Source organism: Cydia pomonella, chromosome 2, assembly GCF_033807575.1.
Source record: "Cydia pomonella isolate Wapato2018A chromosome 2, ilCydPomo1, whole genome shotgun sequence".
Lineage (NCBI taxonomy): Eukaryota > Metazoa > Arthropoda > Insecta > Lepidoptera > Tortricidae > Cydia > Cydia pomonella.
In genome coordinates this window covers 32,146,783-32,172,910 of record NC_084704.1, presented here as the reverse complement: position 1 = coordinate 32,172,910, position 26,128 = coordinate 32,146,783, and the positions used below count along the sequence as shown (strand labels likewise).

The 26,128-nt window shown below is 37.3% G+C and overlaps 1 protein-coding gene across 1 annotated transcript; it reads right to left on the bottom strand.

Moving 5' to 3' along the window:
• Nucleotides 1-65: 65 nt before the first annotated feature.
• On the bottom strand, nt 66-26,074 carry LOC133515373 (uncharacterized). Its single transcript, XM_061847900.1, has 2 exons — nt 25,804-26,074; nt 66-2,437 (listed from the first exon to the last, which is right to left on the bottom strand). The coding sequence occupies exons 1-2, from the start codon at nt 25,834-25,836 to the stop codon at nt 1,166-1,168; spliced, it is 1,305 nt and encodes a 434-aa protein (XP_061703884.1). The 5' UTR covers nt 25,837-26,074; the 3' UTR covers nt 66-1,165.
• Nucleotides 26,075-26,128: the final 54 nt, after the last annotated feature.

The window sequence follows — 26,128 nt, the reverse complement described above, 5'->3', positions numbered from 1 at the left end:
TGAGGCGTAAAAATCATTTCAGAAAATTCATACTATAACAACCAAGGGAAAAAAGAAACAATAGCTTGCTATTTCATATTTATTGGTTTCATTTGACTGTACTTAAACTGCCTACTTATTTTACCAAAGTGTATTTAAGAAAGGACAAAGAAAGTTAGATACATTTAATTTTGATCACCTCCTTGATCAGATCACAATTTCTAGCATACCTACTTACGGCTATCTTAGTCTAAGGCAGAGAAATTAAGGAATGAAATGTAATGAAAAACATTTATTCATTGTCGACTGAATGTTAGATATGATTTTACTAATAAGTTACATTAATATCTATAAACGCGTGAAACCTTATCCATATATTATTTACTTAACTATCTATTTATTTAAAAAATGGCACAATTACTAACTCAAGTATGCTCACGTAATTTTTGTCTGTGATCATATGGTAATGAGAGCGAATGTTTGTGCAATTTTTAAATCAAATACGTTACTAAACTAAGGCGAATACTTATATTGCTTTACAAATGCCAATATCTAACTGCCTAATGTGAAATAAATATGTTACATGCTCACTGATAAACAGCAACAATCCCCTGAGTGTGTACAATATGGAGTATTTATAGTTAACCTCATAACCTCAAAAGGCCTAATGTGCAATATAAGTAAATTCCATTTAAAGAAACAAAACTTGTTTTTATAAGAAGTATGGTTTTATTTTTCCGTCACTAGAACATCGAAGTCTATAAAGTATCATTGAGTGCGCAAAACAACAGGTAGAAAATTCATAAATGAAGGTCAGTCTTAATAATTTATTCAATATTAGTAGAAGCTTGGTATTTGAGCAAAAAAGTTTAGTTCAGCAGTCATTGTTATCATTACTACTTACGATAACATAAACTTTTCAATCGTTTGACAATATCGTAAAATCTAGCTCTATCAGTTCCTTTCGCAGAATGAAAAGAAAAAAATAGGGCTATTTTTAAACTATGTGCTTGAACCTACAGCGTGCCTATGTCGTCTATAACCAATCTATATGAGATTTAGTCAAATATGGCAACATTGACTGTGTAACTTTTACATTTTATTTGCTACTTTAATGTTCAAGTCAGAAGATACAGTGGCACTCTGTAGGTTTTGTTAGTGGACTAATCAGTGTTGTAATGTGTTATTAGAGCTGCAGGAACTTCATGAGCGCGTCGTAGATGAGGCGCGGGCTGGCGTCGCCGTCGGCGGTGTAGCGCACGCCGCGCAGCGCGCCGTCCTCGTTGCGCACCACGCCGTACTCGCCCACGATGAACCCGTCCGCCGTGCGCTCCTCCACGCGGTACTTGCGGTACTGCCGCCCTTCCACCACGTACCCCACCTTACAGCTGTCGTCTTTGCACTCTTGACCAGATCCTTGGACCCCGTGGCTTTGACCGTCCGTTAACACGCTGTCTTTCTCATCGACTTCGTAGTTCTTTTCCGGCCCATGCTCCGGTTGTAAAGTCGTTGTACTTGTCGTGGTATCTACGGCTACAGACGAAGGCGTTTGTGTCTCTTGCCACGGAGTAGAAAGAGGCGCTTCCTGTGGCGGCAGATTCAGCGACGCGTGGGGACTGTAGAATTTGGCGGGTTCACTGTATATTTTCGCCGGTTCGCTATACACCTTGGCTGGCTCGCTGTAAACTTTCGCAGGCTCACTGTATACCTTTGCTGGTTCGCTGTAAAACTTGGCGGGTTCACTGTATACTTGTGCTGGCTGGCTGTATATCTTCGGCGGCTCGCTGTATATAGGCTGCTCCGGAAACGCTGGAGCCGGTTTGTGCTCGTTATAATTAGATATCGTTTTAGGCGTGTCGTGTAGTATATTGAAACTAACAGTTGTCAATCTCGGACCCTGCCCCCTTTCACTGAGTGACAGACCTTGAATATAATTTTGCGAGGGCGGCGAGAGCGCTACTGATCTACCTAATGGTATATTTGCAATGTCTTCCTGAATGTCATCGGTGATTTGTTTTACTTCAGCATTCGGGGGTTCGTTGGAGTCATTTGTTATGTGATGTTTGATCTGCAACTGAAATGGGTGCACTTGTTCTAGATGATGGGTTCCTCGAGCTTCTTTTTTCGAATGAAGTTGTTTGATGAACTCAATGTTGGCGCCTGCTAAGGATGGTGCGGGTTCTTCGTGAGTTTCGTTGCTGGGAGTGGTTGTTTCGATGGTTGCTATAGCGGGAGTAACAGAAGCAGTCTCGTGAGCGATCAGATCTTCCTCTGGTTCCAGGATGTCTATTTGCTTGCCCTTGCCTCTACCGACTGCGACCGAGGACGTAATGCTCACGGATATTACTTCGTCGTCTTTGCTTTGGTCGGCGGGTTCGCTAGGCGCACTTAAATCGACTTTTCCCTCTGCATTGTGGTCTTGCACTGGTCGCGAAGTCACAATTACCAACGGAAGAATCTGTAATGAAAACAGAATATGCATGAGTATATTTATGTAACAGGTGTGCCTTGTTAGTTCAGACAAAGCAATGTAATAAACAGCATTGCTTCAATAATAATATGATATATTTATTGCGTGAGTTTAGGTATCATAAACATGATACATAAGGTATTGATTAAATTGAATGCATGAGCTTTTTCAGTGCCAATAGTTAACTAGTTAATGTATAGGCATCAATGAACATTAAACTACTTGGTTCAGATCTTGAACCAAATACGTATTATTGAACAATGGAAGATTTTGCAAACTCACTAAGTTGCACGCGTGTCTTTTAATAATATCGAGTGGCCATGAAAGTACAAAAAAGTAATTATTACTTAAACATTGTTTGACAAGCGACTAAAACAAGTTTTTGACACTAAGTAGCTATAAGTAGAAATATATTATAGGTACATTAAGTATTTATGTAGAACAAGTGCTTGTTAAATTCTTCAAGGAAATAAGACTTATTATATTATTTCAAAGTCATAGTGTAGCCTCATAACTATTATATAGGTAATTAGCTACAGGGGTACCTCGTCATTCTATGATAACATTATTATGCTTATCTAACTATACTTTGCAAAAACAATTAACACATACAATAAATTACGATAGCGATAATAATTGGTAAAGCTGACGACAGTCATTTAGGTTATAGAGTACTTCCCTCGGACTCCGCATTATGAATCCGTAAATGATCGTTCATGAAGATTCGTGGTCACCAAAGCCGTTTACTTGTAGTAGACTAGGCCGCACTACCCAGTTACACCCTACACTATTTAGTATTACAGTAGTTCATCTTATCTAAAGTACGTATGCCTAATATTACCATTTTTCATGCCGCTCGTTTCAGGTAAGAACTATTAAGACGCTAAGATCAATAGTTATAATTACAACAATTATCTGCGTGCACGAGGCGGATGCGTGCCACTACAATTACTGACAGAAAAAAGTTACCGCGGCCTGACCTGCCGAGTATGCTGGCCGGCAACTGAAAGTGGATTTATATGTAAAATGTTGACGTAAGCGCACTGGCGTGTTAACGCTGTTAAGCCGTGTTGATTTGCTGTCAAATTGCTTATTAGGTGCAACATTGACTCAACGATCAATTTAACTGTCTATATGTGCTTTTTACGATTGCGTGTAGGCATTGTACTTGACTATACCTAATGATTATTCATTAAGAAAATATTATGCTGGGTTTAAATTTCGATGAAGGATATATGAACAGACGTTATCCTTAAATCTTTCAACGTTATCTTTAAATCATGCATGATTATGTTAAATAGGCATTTATTTAAACGTATATAGGTATAAACCTAACTATTTCTTCTATTAGTTATGACGAGTAATAATCACTTATTTATTTAATCATACTAGATCTCAAACTTATTGTATAAGGCCCAATTTAGAGGGATTATAAACTTCCGATTCCGATTGTCGTTACATTGCGGTATTTGTACGAAGGACTGAATTCATTGTACTCTGTAGTTAGCAATGTATCGAAATTATAGAATAGTGCATGCAAGTTCTCACGTAAAGGGAACTTTAATGTACGAGTACCTAGATGATATAAGTAGAGACAGCATTATAAGACTTGACTTTAGCCTAAAAAGTTGCCAGATATTACATACTCATACTAGGATTACTTAACGATTGATTTACTGTAAGGTTTTCGGGGTTTTCCGCACTTTCGACTGTAATAGGGATGAGTCAGATAATTTGAAGCATACTAAATTCCACGTAGGTATTGATCCATTAATTCCAAATTAAGTATGTATAATGTAAAATATTTTCCTGCTGATTTCTTCATAATAGCATAATATACCTATATTCTAGGAAACTTCGAACCGGTACGACTAGAATGATACTATTTAGGAACTTATCTTTACTAAATTTAATTTTACGATGTAGGTATGAGTTTTATGAAATGATTTTTTGGCTCGTCCCTAATGTGTAAAACAAAAAGCGTCCAAGTGCGAGTCGGACTCGCCCATGAAGGGTTCCATACCATTTATGACGTATTAAAAAAAAACTTCTTACTAGATCTCGTTCAAACCAATTCTCGGCGGAAGTTTGCATGGTAATGTACATCATATATATTTTTTTTAGTTTTATTATTCTGTTATTTTAAAAATTACAGGGGGAGGGGGGATACACACACACACACACACACACACACATTTTACCACTTTGGAAGTGTCTCTCGCGCAAACTATTCAATTTAGAAAATAACCGGCCAAGAGCATGTCGGGCCACGCTCAGTGTAGGGTTCCGTAGTTACTCTTCCGTCACAATAAGCTAAACTAGACCTTAAAGTATAGTAAATTGTTAACCAAGGGATGAAACGGTACCTTTCACCTGAGTTAAACAAATAGGCAAATTTGCATAATCAGTACCTAATTAAAATAAGTCTTTTTACTATGAAGGGAAAACTTTTTGCGATAACTCAAACACAAACAGCTAAACTAAACTGATCATGTCCGCTATAGTTTTCATTTAATGTCTTTCTTAAGCTCTACTTCCACGATTTTTTTCATATTTTTTGGACCTATGGTTCAAAAGTTAGAGGGGGGGACACATTTTTTTTTTTCTTTCGGAACGATTATCTCCGAATATATTCACTTTATCAAAAAATGTTTCTTGAAAACCCCTATTAGTTTTGAAAGACCTTTCCAACGATACCCGGGTACCTACTTTACACTTAACGGGTAACGATACACTTTGGCAGTGTCTCTCACGCAAACTGAATAGACACTGCCAAAGTGGTAAAATATCATTTTGAAGACCTATTCATAGATACCCCACACGTATGGCTTTGATGAAAAAAAAAATTGAGTTTCAGTTCTATGTATGGGGAACCCCCAAAATTTATAATTATTATTTTATAGTGTTATAATCACTGCAACATATTTTACTATATATCTATAGATAGGGAGATACAGTGTTTAGTTTAAGTACTTTAAGTAGATGAGGCGTTTTTAATATTGAGGTTTACACATACATTAAAGCGTTTTTTGCGTCTTCGCATTACGTTAAAAGCATATGCTGCATACTTCCGGATGTTGCCCCACTTATTAGGTTATTAAGACCACAACTAAGTAGGTGTTGTCTAGTGTCAAGACTTTCAAGTTATTGGTCCGGGAGTAGCGCTGGCGGCGCCCGCGTGGCGTCGATGACCGCCGCGGCCTTGCCAGCTTGCCACAAACACACCGTGCAGTCAAGACATATGCAGTACGGCTCCAGCAACACATGCGACGAACTGCGAAGGGAGCTAGAGATTCCTGATCGGTTAGAAATCGGTGCGAATCAGGGCGCGCAGCCAACGGGCCAATCGTTAACGTAGCGAACGAAATGCAACTGTCACTGTCGCACTAATATGGAAGAGTGATAGAGAGCGATGGCTACGCTACGCTACGGAGCGTTAACGATTGGCACATTGGCTAAGCATCCAGGGGGCCTAGCCAAAATGACAATCGTAAATCGACATAAGCCAAATAAATACCTAGAAAAAATTTACTGGGTTGACACATGCTCTGAAATTTCACATGACTATTTCCATACATTATTGAAGTTTCGATAGGCTCTAAACGATTGTCATCTTGGCTAGGTCCCCTGTATTGCTGCCGGATTGGCGCTCAGGAAGAAATACTTCGTACTACACCGATTCTACACTACCACACACACACTATCAAGTCACTTATACGGCTAGACGGGCCCTATATGTATAGGTAATAGACGTGTAATGAACGTGAACTTTGACTAGCTGTTCAGGACTAGCGCACCTACGCTATGCTGGCGTCCTTGGCCGCCGTGACCTTGCGACAAATAGCGCATGTGCACGCACAGGCACACCATGCAGACACCGAGCTAGACTCACGCACTTGGCCCTTTCTAACTTGGCGGTCAGTAGGTAATCCACGTATCAGTATTGCTACCTGATTGAATTCATTCATAAAGTGGCCATGCACTTTTGCATGAATTTTCGGTTTACTTAGGTACGTACCTTCTAGGGTAGGTAAACCTAGGTATGATAGTGTCACTAAAGTAAATGGTCTGGTAGCGCCCGCGCCGGCGTCACTGACCGCCGCGGCCTTGCCGCGACAATCAGTGGAGCGCACGCGCAGAAACTGAAGCAAGATCACGCACTAACTTGGTAATTTATGTGCCTACCGGTAACTACTGTCTATTTTACACCTGTAAGTAAAATAAATAGCAATGGGCACCTGTAAAGTACCGTCATTGCCATTGGCTTGTTATGAGCATAATGTAGGTTGCGTCTGGTAAGGACACGCCTGTGGTACTCATTTGAAGCCTTTTTATTTAATGCTTCGTGAACAAACACTGTTATTTTTCGATTTGGTAGACAGGATGCCCTTTAAGTGCAGTTTTGCTATCTTAACTATGCCCGCATCTTATCATCGCAATGTCACGATAAAGTCGATAACTTTTGATGAATGCAGGTATTTGTTGAACATTAGGTTAATGATAACTAAGCCGGATCCTATTTATTCTCGTTTACATCTATCTCCGTCTCGACAATTGCCTTTTGATAGGTGGAAAATCTCTTACGTATGAGCGTTAACCTCGTTCGCAATCAGTGATCAAGGGGCGGTTTGTCTCTCTATTAGTCTTTCATAATATATTATAGCGATAGAGAGACAGATAGCGTTTCGTTGCCGTGGCGCAAACGATTGTCATCTTGGCTAGACTCTCAGACGCAGTCGTCTAAAGCCATTAGCCGTCTGTGGAAAATGTTATAGTAATTATGTAAACAACAGCAGTTGTTTGCATAACCATTAGGAACATAACACAGCCCACATTAATTGCACTTTGCTATTGAACTTTGGTATTCATCATATGCGTTAAACAGTCACTAGGTATATAGTGTCAAAAATCAATCTACGCACATTCTTCAGAGTCGGTTCTCCATACAAACGTAACAGATAACAGTTAAAAAAAATACAATTTAAAATGAGAACGAAACTCCGTTTGAATGGGAAGTTGAAATTCGGCCGAGCTTGCTGCGGACTCCTTTTCCGTGCGGTGGAACTTTTTATTTCACCTCTCAACATTGACATATAGGTATCTAAGGACGGGCCTTAATACGTCCAATAAGAATGGGGACAGTACAGTGGTGTCCCGCACACGAATTCGAGCCAATCGTGCAGTCCGTAGATATATATCAATGTCTCTCACTCTTAGCCTTTGCAAATCTTTTAGCTTTGAATTATTCGCTCGCTTGTATCGAACTTGTGTTCATTGTAACTTACATTACAAAATAACTCGGTCTCGGTATTGACTTTTATGATCATAGAGCACTACGTAAGGAAACCGGGTAGCAAAAAATGTTGTTTTGAGCCAATTTTTTGCGGGATGGACACAAAATAACCTACTTTAGATCATAACAAGTGTAACGTCGTTAATTTGTCTTTTTTGTTAACATACCTACTGTCTTACCCCGGCTTTGGAATGTGTAGCAAAAACTAGTATTTCAAATAACAGAGCGCATTAATATTTGGTCCAGTACACCCACCGACAGCGGAAGTAACTTCACTCGGCCTTAGAAGGCTGTCAGTCCGACTATTCACTAAGCTTTATCTCGATCACGAGCAATACTAGTATATCTTGACCCTGACATTCGTAACAACAATGAGAAATCGGAAACAGACTTATGCTGGACGTTTGGTGGTGTGAATAACATCGCAGCACGGCCAATGCACGAATATGTAGGTATATTTTATTCTTTTCCTAATTAAACTTTTATTGGCACGTCTACAAATCAGAGCTCTGTTATTACCGACGAAGGTGTTATTTAATAAAAGGAATGATGGTTAATAAAATCTAAATGGTGTTTAATATGATGTTAAATAGTAGTGCAGCCGTTCCGTATTGCCATACCAAACACGTAACGTAAGGAATAATGCTATGCAGGTGTATGGGTGTGTCTAGAAGAAATACATTAAACTGGTATGCCTACATACCTACCATGTGTTAAATCTATATGGAGCAACGACAGAAAATCAGACCGAACCTTTTTTTTTGATTAATTTAAATAAATTAGCCGCATAGTATCTCATACGGTTATTGATTTTTCACCTCAGCAGCTCGAACAAGCCTACTTTCGTCACTCTAGGGAGTGTGGAAAGTGTGAATTTCCCCCACTCCAGGGAGTGACGAAAGTACGACTTTCCTCACTTCAGGGAGTGAGACAAAGTAGCTTTTTAATTTAGTGAAGACCATGAATACAAGAATAAAAACTTTACTTGATGTTAATTTTTTTTAACCTCCAATATGTTCTCACTACTGAGGTGAAAAGTTGTATGTGTCACACGAGAGCAAAGTTATTTTACATCTCGGTTACTTACACTTACTCTACAATTCTAACTTAGAATCACTCGCTTCGCTCGTGATTCAATTATAGAATCTTTCGCATACTCGGGACTCAAAATCAACACTCGCAAGAAAAACTAACTTTCCTCTCTTGTTGCACAAATAACTATTTCCTCATTGCCTCGCCCTGTACAAAAGTGTATACTGAGACAGATATTTATTTGCTTATTAAATAAGTCACGGATGATTTCATTGAGTTTCAATGGGAAATGGGAAAATCTTCTCTACAAATGGTTAAAAAAGTAAGATTTATAATATAACAAGTTTCGAAATGACTTGCCTATATTGAAATAATAATATAATATAGGTTGACACCACACACACCAGTCGGTATGCAATCTAAAACACAGGTCGCGAGGAAGTGATAGTTCGCTTCAGAACGCTTGTCCGCGGCATTCAGCCGTTATCGCGACCGCTAACCAAGCAATCGTCTCAAAACACTTTAAAACTCAGCCAATGATCAAGTTAGATAAACTTCTTAAACTAATTTAAGCTAACTTCCGTTAGCCAAGGTAAAGATTATCACACTTCGCTTGACTTGAAGATATGCTTGGTAATTAGGCCAGTCCAAATGGAAAAAAACTGCCTTGCTCACTGGGAAATGGCACCCAATTGTAGGGCACCGCGCACACCTTCCTGATTTCTCAACTCTAATTTCACAATTTTGGAAACTTTATTTCGTTCTTCATATATAAATGAAACATCAAGGATCTCGATGTATATAGCACTGTAGTTCACCAGAGCACTCGACTTACCTGCACTCTTGAAGCGATTATAATAGCAAACATGCGCGCACGCCGTGACAGTGAAAACCAGAAGGTCACAACGCATAACTCTCTTCAACTCGATTACGAACTGCATTTTACCGTAACAGAACCATTAATCACTTCGCACGTTCTATGCTATGCGTACTAAGTAACGCGTGCCAACATAAATAGTCTGAGGATATATTTTACGCATATTGATTTTTTATTAGAATGTTTTATAGGTTGTTCAAAGCAAACATACAGGGAGTAAAACATGTAGCATATTACTCCTAATTGAGTATGTTTTATCACTTTTGTCATTAAGTTTAATGCCAAGTTGCAATTAAAGAGGTCACACCTCGAATGTTTTACTCTTCAAGTTAGATGCCGATGTTAGAGATAATTACCGTACCGTAAAAATACTTGATCGTTTTAGCTAACTCATTTACTTGGTTATAAAAATAGAAAAGCTAAAGAATAATAAGAGTATTTACAGCACATATGATACTAGTTTACCTACCGCACCAGTGCGATAATTAGCATATTACGTAACTAGGTATATCGAAAATATAAAGGGGCCCATATGTACTGTAAAATGGTGTACGATACGTGTCATATGTCGATTTAAAACATTCCCTTCGGTCGTGTATTAATTTATCGCCACTCGTTGCGATTTTCTTAATTAAAATAGTTGTATGCTGAAAAGGAGTAATTTTAGTTATTTGTTTCACAAGGGGGCAAAGTTGTTGCTTAAACTCTCGTGCGAATATTGATAACTGAGCAAGAGAAAAAAATTAACAATTGAATTCGAGTAATCAAATTTCGAACTTTGCGAGGGTTAAACAAATTTCGCCTACGAGTGTAACACAAAACATTTCACCACACCAACGTGTGGAAAATACTACTACTCGCTACTATCGTGGTTAAATTTTGGAATCTTTCGCTTGCTCGGGTATCAATATTAGCACGAGTGGTTAAACAACAACTTTGCCCCCTTGTAAAACAAATAACTATTATAAAACCTTTCATGTAGAGTAGAAGATACATTTTTAATAATATGTCAAATTGTTTAGATAACTATTAAACCCTTTTAAAGAAGTTTCAATTAAGTTTATCAACGAGCAATCGCCGCAAGGCGGCTCCTTTGAGCGGCGCAGATTCATTCCACGAGTTAAATAGAGCGCAGGTCAGTAATTAGACACATTTGGTTCGTTAGTCTTATCATCACAATCGACTTTGTCGGCCTAGGGCCATACACATTTTATTATAAGCTTAACTCATTCGCATCTTTCCTATAGACATCGCAGTTAAGAAAATCAAAAGCTAATTTTTACGCCGCACTCTTATAGGCGGGTTAAACCTATTCAGTACTTGAGACCCATATAAGCCTTTCTTACGCTGGAGTTAACAACTAACAATATTAAATGCTTTACTAAGTAGTACCTAGGTAACAAAATCGATTTCTGTTGAGAAGTATACCATGTACTCATTCATATAAAAAGAGAAAATGTTTTTTCACTTCTAAATATTTTTCACGTCAGCAGCTCGAAGAAGGGTAATTTGCTGCTTAAAAACAGTGAGCAAAACCGCATTTTCTAAATTATCTTGAGCGTAGTAAGGGACTCAAAATCGCACGAAATGTAAATAACTTTGATCTCGTGTAGTACAGTCAAGTGTAAAAATATGGATGTACACACCTTACTCAAAAATATGTAAGAGCGTAGTACCATATTTATGAAACGATTATTACGATACATCTTTTTGCACTTGACTGTACACAAAATTTTTCACGTCAGTCAGCCATCAAATAATACAACCTGAAAAAATGTAATTCAGACGGACGGATCACTATTAATATAAAACAAGCACTCGAAGGAATATCAAACTTTGCTCTCTTGTTGTACAAATAACTATTCCATTCTCCATGATTTTGTAGCATATTATTGACACGATGAAAAACTAGATTTATAAGTTAACCTCTCGTGCTAATATTCCAAAATTGAACCACGAGAGTAGCAAGTAGAAGTATTTTCCTCACGTTGGTGTGGTGAAATGTTTTACAGGTTATGCTGAAGCGATTGACATCAAAATCAAAGTGATTTCTTAAGATTTAGTAAGTGGAAACTGTTTTCTCCCGAAATGGAAATTTCATAGATAAAGTAGCGTTTTTTCGTTAAGATCGCAAAGCTATTCTTCCCTCTTAAGATTAATATTTGTATCTCACAAGTTAGGTAGCAAATAACCAAATACCTACAAATACCCAAATAGCAATTATAGTTAAAGTAAGTAATGAGAGTCATTACATGCACAACTAACATAATGACAGCTTTTGGACCTTGACACGGATTGATAGCGCCGGCGTAGGAAGCATTCTGTTATCAGTAATTAACGTTAGATCCGGCTCAGGCAATAATGATAATGTATACTTATATTATGTATGCCTATTTCGCTGTTTAAGAGGATGCGGGAGCTGAGATTTAAATATTCTAGGTGAATATATCCGTCTCGCTAACGGAAGCGGCTCCTAAAACTAGTGCGATAAGGACAACGCCAGGTTAGGCGAAAAATCCTGCGTGAAAATCTCAAAAAGCGATGTGTCGGACTGTTTTGCTTTTTAAGTTGATTGATGTCAGTTTTGAATACCATGCTTCTCTTTGGGGCCTAGTAAATTAGGCCGTTTTTGCGAATATTTGAAGTGCACTAGCGCCATAAGAAACAAAAATTACAAAGAATGCAAAACAGACTGACACAGCTATTAATAATAATAATGTGTTGAAAAAATCATTGCTCTAGCTTCAAAAACCACGGCGGAAACAGTCGAGTACGTTTTTATGGAGAAATGACCACTCCTGTTGCGTCTTAACTTACTATGCATGTATGTGGTGCTAATTAAAGAGAAAAGTAAGAATCAGTTAAGGTGACGCATCGTTGAACAATAAAATCTAAAAAATCGGCGCTTGCTTGGTTGCATGCTTCCCGATACCCGTGCTCGTCCCGATACTTTGCGCGTGTGAATTTGCTTTTAACTAACTAACTATTGTGGCGCAGTGGTCCAAAGAGGGTCTTGGCCTCCAAAACGAGAGAACGCCACCTGTCCCGATCCTGTGCCACTTTCTGCCAGTTATTGGCTTTGAGTTGGCACAGATCCGCCTGTACACTGTCGCTCCAGCGGTATCTGCTTTCGCGCTAGTTAATTTTAAAAGGGCGTATGCGGCAAAACAGGTTAAGTAAATTATAGGACATTATTACACAAATTGACTAAGTCCCACGGTAAGCTCAATAAGGCTTGTGTTGAGGGTACTTAGACAATGATATATATAAGTATAAGACAATAATTAATCGAATCATCATAACTACGGAATTGATGTGTGTGTTGATTAGTCTAATTGACATGGAAAAAGAGGCTTGAGTCGGTCCCATTTGCCTTGCGTGCATAATGAAAATGTACTTACTTAGGGCGGCATGCATTGCAACCCTATGAGGTAAAGAACATTATAGCCCAAAGAATCTGGAACTTCCTGGGTTTAACGGGCATTAGTAATGATTTTTAAAGGGCCGTCACAATCACAATAGATATAGAACACCCCCAATAATAAATAATACTCAATAAATGAAAATGTTTGTGTAAAAAGAGGCATCTTTGATTCGATTTTCTCTGCTAAAAGTTAACTAATCGTATAACGGGAACTTTTAGAGAAATGAAGTCCATGCCATGAATAACCTGTACACCAAACAATACTTTCATGAGTTTTGTAATTGCTACCTGACGCCAAAATGTACAATGCCTTGTCTTAAGCATATATTCTTCTTAGACAAAACTCAACTAATTTTAGTTTACTAACACGAATTCGATCAATCGTGTGTCACTGTACTATGCTGACTATATAATACCAAACCACAGAACTAAAGACATCAACGAACGACAAACCGTAGACTTTGGCAGGACTTCTATGTTCAATATAAAGGGTACCTGATTTGTTTAATTTTTTCGGTTGACTTATAGAAATAATTATACATGCAGTCTTTTTTTGATATCGAGGTTATCATGGACGTGTTGTTTACTCGTGCTAGCTTATTCTAGCGCCTAGTCAATTGCATTAATCGCAGCAATATGTATAGGTACGATAGGTAAAATCACCTTTAATTTTAATAATAGTATATATTTAATTTAATTAGGTGTCATTAAATGCGGAATCATTCGGGCATATAGTAGTTAGGGAGGTGGCGAGCAAAATTTCGATATCATCAGCACACATGGCAGACGTTATTAATAGCAATAATGATACCTTGAGAAACATAAAGGACCTCGTCTGCCACCACGGTGGCGCTGCGTTGTCAATTTACAGCGTTTCAAATATGTTAAAAAAAAAAGGTGGGCGATATTATTTGCACATGTCTGCCTCTGGGGCTGATGATCACAGTCATCCTGTAAACACAAAAAATCGAAGAGGCAGACATCCAGGGCTCTGACTTTTGAAGTTTTCAATTTTTTAAGTTATTTTTATTATTTAAAAAACTGTATATGAAATGCACACTTGGCAGATTTGAATTGTTCGATTAAAAACAATGAAAAGGACCACGGAAAAATAGTCTGCCAGCGTGATGCCGCTGCGTTGTCTATTGACAGCGCTTCAAAAATGTAAAAAAAAAAAGATGTGCTATATTATGCGCACATGTCTGCCTCTTGGACTGATGTTTCAATTTATCATGAAAACGAAAAAAATCGATGAGGCAGACGTTCAGACCCCTGATATTCCAAAGGCAGACCATTTGAATTTTTTTTTTTTTTTTTTTTTTTCAACTCGACACTCGCGCCAAGCTGCAAATACAAAATTTTGCATCTACTGAATATTATTGAAAATAATTAATAGAATCTATACGAACGATTTTCAAAATACCCGCTTCCCCTTGATTACGTCCATTTCAAACCGTTATAAAGTTAAATATCAGTGAGCAAAGTGTCTGCCAAATGTTTTTTCGTATCCACGGAGTCGTAATGAATCGAATGGGGGCAATGAGAACCGTGTGCAAATGACTTAGTAGAGTTTTTTTTTCAAACACTTTTACAACTCCGTCCCATGATAATGCAGAGCCCTGAATGTCTGCCTCCTCGATTTTCTTCGTTTCCAAGATATTTGTGACCATGAACCCCAGAGGCAGACGTGTGCAAATAATTTGATACCCCTTTTTTTTTTAACAACTTTAATCGGCTGTAACGCGAAAACGCAGCGACGTAGGACCATTATTGACTGGACCAAATCGATTCGTACTGACGTAAACTGCAATCTACCTCGATGTGAAACGTGTGCAAATCATATACCGAAATGCTCGCCACCTCCCTAACTATAGTACCTACTACCGTCGCGAAGGCAAGGTAACAGAAACATGTAAATCTTCAGGTTTTCGTTGCTGCGACCGTATTGTTCATGTCATCCACGATGACGCGCAAATTTGTCAAATCTAATCTTTAATAACATGACAGTCGGAGTCAAGGCACGCGTCTTCGTGAATGACAAGATCTATATTTCAGTTACTGAAATTAGGGAATTTGGGCCTTGGTCACGTGTTCTTTAGTATATGACAACTAATCCAGTTTGCAAATTATATATACTCGTAGTAGTGTGACTACTTAAAACTACAAATTAAAACATCTAATCAAAAAACAACGGGTTGCACTCCGGGAGTGCGGAGTGCCGGCAGAAGTGAAAACTTGAATATTAACGTTGTGCATTTTTGATATTTTGGAATGGTTAGGGAGTTATTTTGCACGAATTGCTTTAATTATCAGTATAAAAGTACTATCATTTATGTGGTAAAATACAATATTCATTTATTGCGCTATCGTACATAAACATGACAATTTATATAACATTAAAACATTTAACACTTCAAAACTATTACAATTATTTAACATTAAAAAGTTATCTCTCAGAAAAATCAACTTCCATCCATAATTTCAACGACTCCTACACCATCATCATTACTAGAACCATCGTGCAGTTTTTCGATCAGGTCACGTGTCCGTCTTACGCATTTTCAATCTGACGAATCTGTCGGTCACATGACCTGTCGCGAGTTTAACATTTTTTCTCCATTACAAAAAGTGCACAGCGCCGCTAAAGAAGTTTTCACTTCAAAAATAATTTGATTTGTTCACGAAAAGAGGCCTATGCTCAGCAGTGGGCGACTGGAGGCTAAAAATGAATTGTATTGTTCCCTAGTTACTAAACGCAAACGCCGTCAGTACCTACCATACTATTAGAAGTAGGTATTAGAACAAATTGAATCACTATTCGTTTTAATATTTCAAGTAGAATCACTACTATATAAATTATAAACTGAATTAAATGTCATATACTAAGAAAAAGTGACCAAAGCCTCCAGTACCCAAGCCTGGAATCGAACCAGCGTCCTCTCCTATCGCGACAGGTGCCTGAGCCATCGGTCATCTGAGTCACGGTACTTACCTACTCACGGCGGCGTAGGTGGAATTTTTCCAAGTATACCGACCATTAGTACATACCATTGTACAACCTACACGTACGTAGGTACCTACATATTCTCGTTCCTAGGAGAAGAGGCACTCAAGCCCCCAGACTATCTTTATTCTTGATGTACACTCACTCATCACTGTATCTGGATTACCTTGCGATTTACTTTTACTTCGCCATATTGGATGCGGTTCGCATTACACTACGTATCTAAAAACATAATTATTTCCGATAAAGAGTGTTTCTTGCGATAAAATAAAAGGCTTCGAAGGTCGCCCTGGCCCTTGTGCTCGTGGAGATTATTCTGAGTTATTCGCAATTGGAACTTTATTGCAGCTTTTCGAGTTATCGGAGTGAGGCAGTGACATTGACTTTCGTGGTTCGTGCAGTTATGTAACGTAGCAGGTTCGAAGTGCAGCGAACAACGAGATCGAGAATGTCATTGTTTGTAATTCAACTTTATCGCGAATTCATTGGGTTGCAATATTTATTATGTAGCTAGTGCTCGAAAATATTTTTCAATAAGAACTGACTCTTATTTTGTTATTGTCTTTTTACGTCATATTTGGAATAGCTTCTGGGTGAAATAAATGCGTAATCTCATTTTGGGACATAAAAAAGTATTTTTTCCAGTGACATACGAAAATACCATACGCTTTCATAACTGACAGGAAGACTGGGTAGGACATACAGTAAAATTGCGTTAGTAAAATTGGTAAACATAGCCGTTCTAATTTACCCGAAACTAGGGATTGCAAACCGGATTGATTTTCAATCCGGCCGGATCCGGCCGGATTTTGGCCATAATCCGGCCGGATCCGGCCGGACCGGATCCGGTTTGGTATAGGGATATTAAAGTTAATTAAATTACTTATTTTTCTAATTTTTTGCGTAATACGTATTCCTAAATCTATAATTTGAAGTTAATCAATAACTTCTTAACAATAAAATAGAACTTGGTAGTAAAAAGTGTCATAATATCAATATCACTTTAAAAACAAAATTTGAAATTGGTAATTTATCATATTTAACCATTCACAAGTGCTCAAATTTTCGTTTACAATTATATATTTGATTAGTTTCCAAAGCCTGATGATAGGATGTGGGGTGGAGCTCCTTGAAAGGACAAGTTTTCGTAACTGTTCTTTGATTGAATTCTTTGTATTGACATCCATTCTAGCATAGAGGAATAAGAAGTACATAGAGTGCTCAGTCTATACATCAGTTTTGGTACCAAAACGCTTATTATATTCGTAGTCGACATCTACCTAATATTATAACCAGAGTAACCGGAACTATATTTTCAACTCCTACGCTTACTCTGGTTATAATATTAGATGAAAATCGTTGAGCATTAGACTTTTTGTTTGTCGTGATATTGTCGAGTAGCAGTACTGAGAGTTCCGCTACTTGACGCTAAATGTAGACTACGAAAATAATAGTATTTTTGGTAACAAAACCGTTGTATGGAGTGAGCACTCTTGGTCTTCTTAATTCTCTTTGATTCTAGTAACAAAAGAAGATATTTTACTTTTAACCAATTATGATATTAAATGCGCTCTAGTATAAATGCGCGAGTATTATCTTGTTCTAATTTTTTGTCCGAGAAAGTAGTAGACTGTATGACTTAAAAAAATTGTCCTTTTTTTTAATTTATAGAAAAGTATATTGGTCAAATTATAGGGAACAAAACACGATACGACGATCACATGCGAAAAATAATAGAATATAGGATTGAAAACCATCGCGGAAAGGGACTCCCTAAGAAAAGTTACATAGATCAAATAAAGCATTGGCTAGACGTAAAGTAGCATGTATCAGGAGATGAAGGAAATTGCATAAGATTGGATGAAATTATAAAGACAATAAATTCTCTCTTAAATTTGAATAGAAAAGAATCTATATTTTATCATATATATACACATATCGGAGAAAACTAAAAATTATCAATATTATCATATATTCATTCACACATATTGATGAGCCCAACTGTAGTCGGTTGAGTACCGCAGACTTAATCCTGCTCATTTGTTTACTTTTAATCTCCTATCCCAACATTATGACACAACATTAACCTTTTCTTTAGCATAAATTACAAATGCCTTCCATGGCATTTCCATTCTTAAATTTTTCCTTCTATTACAGTATTTATGTAATCGTCATATCGTGCCACCAACAAGAAATCCTCTTCTGTTCCCAGTCATCGTCATAATAAATATATTTTTATCTTACTAAATTTAAACTTTTTCATTAATTTTTTGTTGTGTTCAACTTCATACCTCGCATCCAGCGCCTTTTCCTCATCTGAAACGCACAGCGCGTGCTGTATTTAGGCGTTTCTTTATTTTACCGGATCCGGTCCGGATCCGGTGATTTTTACCGGATCCGGTAGCTCCTGAAAAGTGCCGGATCCGGCCGGATTACCGGATCCGCCGGACCGGATTGCAATCCCTACCCGAAACCGTATGGGATAATTGGAAACAGTCCGCGGTGAAATGGAAACACTGAAGATTATCAATGAGTTATTACTTTTTAAGTTTATTTTTTTATTTCAAGGCATACATAACAATTTGCAAAGGTAAAAAATATTGGACTTAATCAGTATGTAGCACAAATCATTAATAATGCAAGGGATAATTGTTACTGTTTCTAATTACCCGCCGTTCCCAATTCTTAATCTCTCCCCTACGCTTCTTAATTTTACTTACTACTTTTACAATTGAACATTGAAAAATACCTTCATATATGTCTTTTGTATATTATCTATTTTTAAGACAAACGGCCCAATTCGTACAAACCTTATAAGATATCACATCGATACGATACTGATATGTCAGTGTTAAAAAGCATCTTATAAGCATTGTTCAAATTAGGCGGTAAGACCAGTTAGGGTCGACTGAACTGGGTGCGTATCGTCCTTATCTCTCTCTATCATTCTTCGATATTAGTGCCATAGAGACAGTTGGGTTTCGTTCGCTACGGAGCGTTAACGATTGGCATCTTGTCTATGCCCCCTGAACCGTTAGGCAAATTCACGACAAGTATTTGCCCTATCCTACGAGTATGCATAATACTCGTAGTATGAATTATGCATGGTTCTATTAGTCAGGACTAATCTAGGACCATGCATAATAATAATATTATTATTATATTTTATGCACGGGAGCTTAACAACTTCTACAGGTGCGTAAACGAAACTTAATATAGGTATATACTTATTATATTTATAGTTACATAGGTGTAATTCTTATCAATACCTCACGAATTACACAGTTAAGATACTAATTGGACGTTAAACTGACATATAAACTTTATCATAAAAAATAATAAGTAATAAATAAATAAATATTATAGGACATTATTACGCAAATTGACTAAGTCCCACAGTAAGCTCAATAAGGCTTGTGTTGAGGGTACGTAGACAACGATATATATAATATATAAATATTTAAATACATAGAAAACATGCATGACTCAGGAACAAATATCCATGCTCATCACACGAATAAATGCCCTTACCAGGATTTGAACCCGGGACCATCAGCTTCGTAGGCAGGGTCACTACCCACTAGGCCAAACCGGTAGTCAAGTAATAAATTTCACTTTTAATATTAAGTTGTAGGTCACACGCCCTGGTTCATAAAGTTTTACCTGAAATTTTAAAATAAGCCGCAAAATTGATGTTTCAATTCCAACATTTCATTAAGAATATAGTTCTTGTCTCTGTTTTTACTGCATTAAACAGCCGACAGGGCTAGGAGGGGTGCGGTGGGGAAACCAGTTCTGATTTACCAGATCGTGCGGTATTTTAAAGAGCATGCAAATAAATCGGCGGATGATAACGAACTTGATCGCCGCACAAAGAAATTGCGGGCGGCCATTGCAAAAGCTTAGTCTGAGAGTTCATTTGACTCAAGAAATTGAGAAAACAGGACAAAATATTGCAATTCGACATCTCCTCTCGTTGTCAATTGTTTTTCAAAATTTGATAATCGCCAATAACGTATTTATAAACGTAAACACTTATTTTGCCATTGTAAGAGCAATTTGTGTTCTTTACTTATACGAGTATACGTACATATCAGATATGAGTGACTGCTGAGCTCGTTCCTTTGTCACGCAATGTTATTTCTATATACTCGTATTTTGTAACACATACAATTTTTGTGTGGCAATAAATAGTTTCTATTTTTAGGTATACGTATGGCCTTATTTCTAATAATATTTGGGCAATATGCGCATTTCGTCAAAAATTATGAAATTCGATATAACGTCCGATAGAGTCTGAGGTATCTGGGCTATAACCCCGAAAATCGAAGTTCGTCAATTGCTCTGTCTTTCTCTTTCTTTCTCTCTCACTAAGACGTAATTAGAGTGACAGAAAAATGCCCACAATTGACGAACTTCTTTTTTCGGGATTATAGCCCTGATCTGGGTGCGTAGCCAACGTGCGAACGAACGAAACGCAACTGTCATTGTCGCACTAATTTGGAAAAGTGATAGAGAGAGATGACTGCGCTACGCTACGGAGCGTTAACAATTGGTATGTTGGCTACGCGGGCTGAGCAAAAGGGAAAGATACCCTCAATTTACGAACTTCGGTGTTCACGGTAGGCCACATGATCGATAAACTACAATCTCTGAAATGCAATAAAACAAATCGATACGTCGCGGCTCGCATGTGCATGTGGGTGCGAGTAAAGTGTAACAGGAAGTAAGTAGACCAGTTTCGCCCTGCGCGCGCGGTGCCGCATCGCTCGATCCAGTTTGATAAAGATCATGCTGACATTTTAGGGTTTAAGCATCCTGTATTAAGTACTGGTCCTGCCTAACCCTCAGAATAACAATACCTAGTCATTGTTTGCGCCTGTGAACGGGTTCCAGCAGGCGTACTACATGACATTAAAGCTCTCAAAAAAGTTTAATAACGCGTAAAATTTTTGGCCTTTCTATCGAGGGTTGGCTGACTGCAACGTGCCGCATAGAAAAAAAAAGTTTTTTTTCGGTCAAAAAATGTGTTTTCTTATATTTCCTGATCAGCAGTGGCAGCATGCTTCTATTTCTAATAAATTTCTATCACTTGTCAAGTGACGGGCATGTGATAATAACCGGCCAAGAGCATGTCGGGCCACGCTCAGTGTAGGGTTCCGTAGTTACTCTTCCGTCACAATAAGCTAAACTGGAGCTTAAAGTATAGTAAATTGTTAACCAAGGGATGAAACGGTACCTTTCACCCGAGTTAAACAAATAGGCAAATTTGCATAATTAGTACCTATTAAAGTAAGTCTTTTTACTATGAAGGGAAAACTTTTTGCGATAACTCAAAAACAGCTAAACTGTTAATGTCCGCTATATTTTTCATTTAATGTCTTTCATAAGCTCTACTTCCACGATTTTTTTTATATTTTTTGGACCTATGGTTCAAAAGTTAGAGGGGGGGACACATTTTTTTTTCTTTCGGAGAGATTATCTCCGAATATATTCACTTTATCAAAAAATGTTTCTTGAAAACTCCTATTAGTTTTGAAAGACCTTTCCAACCATACCCCACACTTTAGGGTTGAAGCGAAAAAAAAATTTCACTCCCACTTTACGTGTAGGGGAGGTACCCTAAAAAAAATTAAATTTTTAGATTTTATTGTACGACTTTGTCGGCTTTATTGATTTATATATCCATGCCAAATTTCAGCTTTCTAGCACTAACGACCACGGAGCAAAGCCTCGGATAGACAGACAGACAGACAGACAGACGGACATGGCGAAACTATAAGGGTTCCTAGTTGACTACGGAACCCTAAAAATGGAACCATGCTGCCACCGCAGCACACGATACTGAATATAACTTTAAACGGATCACCACTATTTTTGTTGGATACCTCGTTATTATTAAACCTTTTTATTCGATCCGCTAGACGTGTAAAGGGATACTTTGACTTAAAAATTGATTGTATAGTCATATAAACTGATCGTAAGTAGGTGTTCTCACTCAGAAATGTAATTAGCCGCTACAGTCAGGTACTATACCGATATAAAATATTAAACGAAGGTATGTTGGTTTTTAATATCTTCATTTAAGTATCTTACCGCGCAATAACAATCATACGTACGTACTTAATACTTGTACCTGGACAGTGAATCGGCCATATTTATGAGGGGTTCAGAGTATTTATACTTAAGGTTTTAAAAATATTAAGGGTAAACTACCCAGAATTGGCTATTTAATGTTCTGTCATTGGCGACAACTTTAGTAGTAATATCATTACTGGTGCATTTCAATAATGGTCAAGGCGCTACTTGTTGGAACTATATTCGTATAGTTTACGATTAAGAATTGCAGTCTTACACTCATTATGTATACCTACCTACCTAGTAATAGTGTGGTGGTGAAACTGAACAATAAAATATTGTCAAATATAGTTACTTGTGTCCCAGGGGAGGAAAACATTCCATCCCGCGTGTTTGCCAATTTTACACGCGGCACGCAATGTCCTACGATTCTTCCCGTGATGCGCATACTATTTTTCTGCTCGACGGAGGCGGAAAGCGGCAACTTCGTTTAGCGCAGCGGGAGCAAAGTTGACGCTTTCCGCCCGGAAGGCAGAAAAGAATATTTTTGCGCTTTAATTTTGAATATAATCTAATCTACAATACATTAGAAATACGTTGAAATAAAAAGCTGAACATAAATGCAGCCATACTGGAACAATAAAACTAATCAATCTCGTGTAATGGAGGCATTGGAGGCGAGCTACAAGGTTTGTCATGTCAAGAGCTGTCAAAAACAATATGGAATTTAGCAATGACAACCACTATCACCCGGTGAATAGGCATTAGTATGCTGTCATTAATTGCGAGGGACACCCTTGTAATTACCCTTACATTTGGCGGTTACTTCACAATAACGGTTAGATCACAGCATGCGGCGCTGACCAAGGCTGTAGTTTAATAATGTACCGCACTGATTACTGATAAGGTGTGCCTTCCTTAGACCATAGCCAACTTATCTTTCATTCGAGTAGGAAATTAAATAAACGAGACAGATTTAATAAATGCGAACTGTTGCAAATGCGCGATAAATGTAGGAAAGTCTCTTTCCTAGACTTTTTAAAAACGTTTTCTTATCTTTTTTTTCGTGGATGTACATGTAGGTAGCAGGGAAACGTACACACTCCCCAATAACGTAAGGTAAGACTACGGTGTGAATACTGTGAATGCCTATATATGACCTTATATAAAAAAAATCTTTGTCCCATTCCCATGGATGCTCATGACCCGATTTTTTTAACACCTTGCAAATGTATGATACATATTTATAGCAATAAAATATAGCTATGACCTACTTCTGAATTTTATTGTAGTTATTATGATCAGCGCTTGCAAAATATTCAAGCTAGTTTTCCTCATAATACTTATGTGCAATTAATTGTAACAGAGTAGGCAATAATCGGCTGGACGCAGCTGAATAAACCGTTTTTAAACTTGTAATTGTAACTAATTACGGAACCTTGTGCAGACAAAGTAGGTGGCTGCCAGCCTTACAGAATGAAATTAAACGCTTACGGGTAAAGTAGATCCGTAAAACAAAAGGTATGAAACGAATAAACGGCTTTTTTAAGAAGAATAGTAAATACACTCCATCCGAAAGTATGGAAACAAGCTTAATATTTCAATAGAAAAGTGTGTTTTTTAAGCTATGTAATTTATATTACCTACAATATAATGGTAAAAAGAATAATAGAACATTTTGAAAGGAAAACACTCAAATTCTGGCTATGTAAGGTTTTAGGTTACAAATATACAACAAAGATTGAAACATAAGATTTAAATTTAATTAAACAAATAAGAATTAAAAGGAACAGTGTACCTGAGTGTTAATGCATATCTTAGAAATAAGTTAGTAAATCTGTATAATTACCTATACTTCTAGTTATAATATAAAATACATATATATTTATAAAGCTAGGAAAGAGCAGTGCCTTTAGTTTACCGGGCGGCTACATCGCTTGCATCTTAAAAATGTATATTATTTTGAAATAAATAATTTGTATTTTTTTGTATAAGATAAAGCTGTTTCCATAATTTTGGCCTAGTAATATTTACATTACACCCAATTACTACTATTTGGTAAATTATAAATTATCACTTAGATCATCCATGTTTTCCATTAGTGCCGATTATGTGTGAAATGTGAGTAAAATAAGGAAAGGTGGGTACCCCACGATAACGCTGTGGGTAGAATTAACTCCCTGCCGAGGCTTGAAAAGTGGACAAGTTTTATGACCCCGTAGTTTCGCTCACTGAGCGTAAGCGTAAGCGAGATGGCTATGCTGTGCGTGCCCGAGCTCGCGGATTTCATGTTTTTTTATATATATTTTTTTAGTTTTAATAAAAAAGTACTGAATCGATGAGTTCGACCAAAAATAAAATTGCGCATTTTACAAATTTTTAAGGTGCGTTGGACCTATGTTGGTGATTTTTTTATTGAGCAAAAGTCAATAAATTAAGTTTTGAATCAAGCCGGCTTAATCATAAGACGTATGACTTATAAAATAAATAAGATTAAAGAAAAAAAGAATCGAATCGATGAAGTTACTAGAGAAGAGCCTCAATATTTCTAATTAATTCATTTTTGGCAACCGTATTGTGATTAAAAGCTCTACGATGTTCAAAAATTCTGCTGGTTGAACATAAATACTAAGTACACCTTAAAACGCGCAGGTGAAATGCCTGGAGTTGTAAACCTCCTTTCCATATACCTACTGCCAAAGTGCTATAAAAATAGGTTAATCCGATCCGTTAAGAAGATACAAAAAAAAAAACATACTACGGAGACCCGGTATTTAAAATAAAAATAATTTATTAATTAATATAGAATAAGTCTTACGGCCCGATTCGAAGAATGAAATACGATAATTTCTGATTTAGATAGTTTTCATTTACATATCGTTTGTATGTCGTATAATAGACAGAAGCAGCTCGATTCGGGCAACCAATGTCACTTTGACGTTAGAAATATCGTAGATAGATCTTATTGGGATCACAGCAGAATCGAAATAAACGTCAATTTTGACATGTCGTTTAGTTATCGATCTTTTAAAGATCTTAAACGTGTCTTAATCAGTCTTCGAATCAGACCTATACTTTGCTATGTGACTACAGTACAGCTAATTTAACGTTTAGAATTAATTACTTTGTTTATATTCCCTATTACTACCGGTAGTCATAATTTTCAATTAACTGTAGGAAAAAATATTTAGGAGTGTCCTAAAATAACAAAGTACAACTATGTACAGTCAGCGTCAAATACTTTGTAGCAACCAAAGTAGCCAAATAGTGTACCGAACTATTTGGCCACTTTGACTGCTACAAAGTATTTGACACTGACTGTACTTTAAACCACGCTTTACGTTGCCAAAAATGATCGTGCGAGAACTTTTTTTCTCGGGTAAACATAGAAATATGTTAAAAGAAATACCTAAGAGTAGATATAGTCTATACTATTCGAATAATAATAAATAACGTTGTTTTTGCATTAAGTTGCATTAGCAGTATAAAGAACAGTAATTAGTAAAAGAAAATAAGTTTTACCAAGTTTTAAAATGTTCATTATTTCCGGCATTTTTCAATAAAATTATTCAAGTATTCGCTGAGAACATTAAGTTACCGTGAGCGCTATACAATAGTATTTTTAAGATTAACTTTGGATCCGTACCAGAAACAACATCCACGTGACTTCGTCCCTCATCTTCGGCAGCACGAACTCTGGAAACTACTGGATCGACAGCGCCATGTCCACTCTCTCAGGCAAATATAACAAAGGCATCTCGTAAAACTATCCTGCGATCAGTCCAAAAGTCCGCGGCTCCCGCACTTGGTACAACTAAGCGAAATCTTCAAGCCCTATATTCGGTTTTCGAACTAGAGGAAGCGGTTCGCTTCTAGTACGCGAGTGCTTCGCGCGCGCGCTGCGGCCAACTACGCCGCTCGACAATCCGCGGTGACCTTCCCAATTAAGAATTAATTCATTACTGCACTTT

Bases quoted from the DNA above. Each gene is read 5' to 3' on its own strand.
- LOC133515373 (XM_061847900.1), bottom strand. From the start codon at position 25,836: ATGAGGGACGAAGTCACGTGGATGTTGTTTCTG. The intron at 2,438-25,803 runs GTACGGATCCAA...TTTTCATTACAG, and splicing joins TCACGTGGATGTTGTTTCTG to ATTCTTCCGTTGGTAATTGT.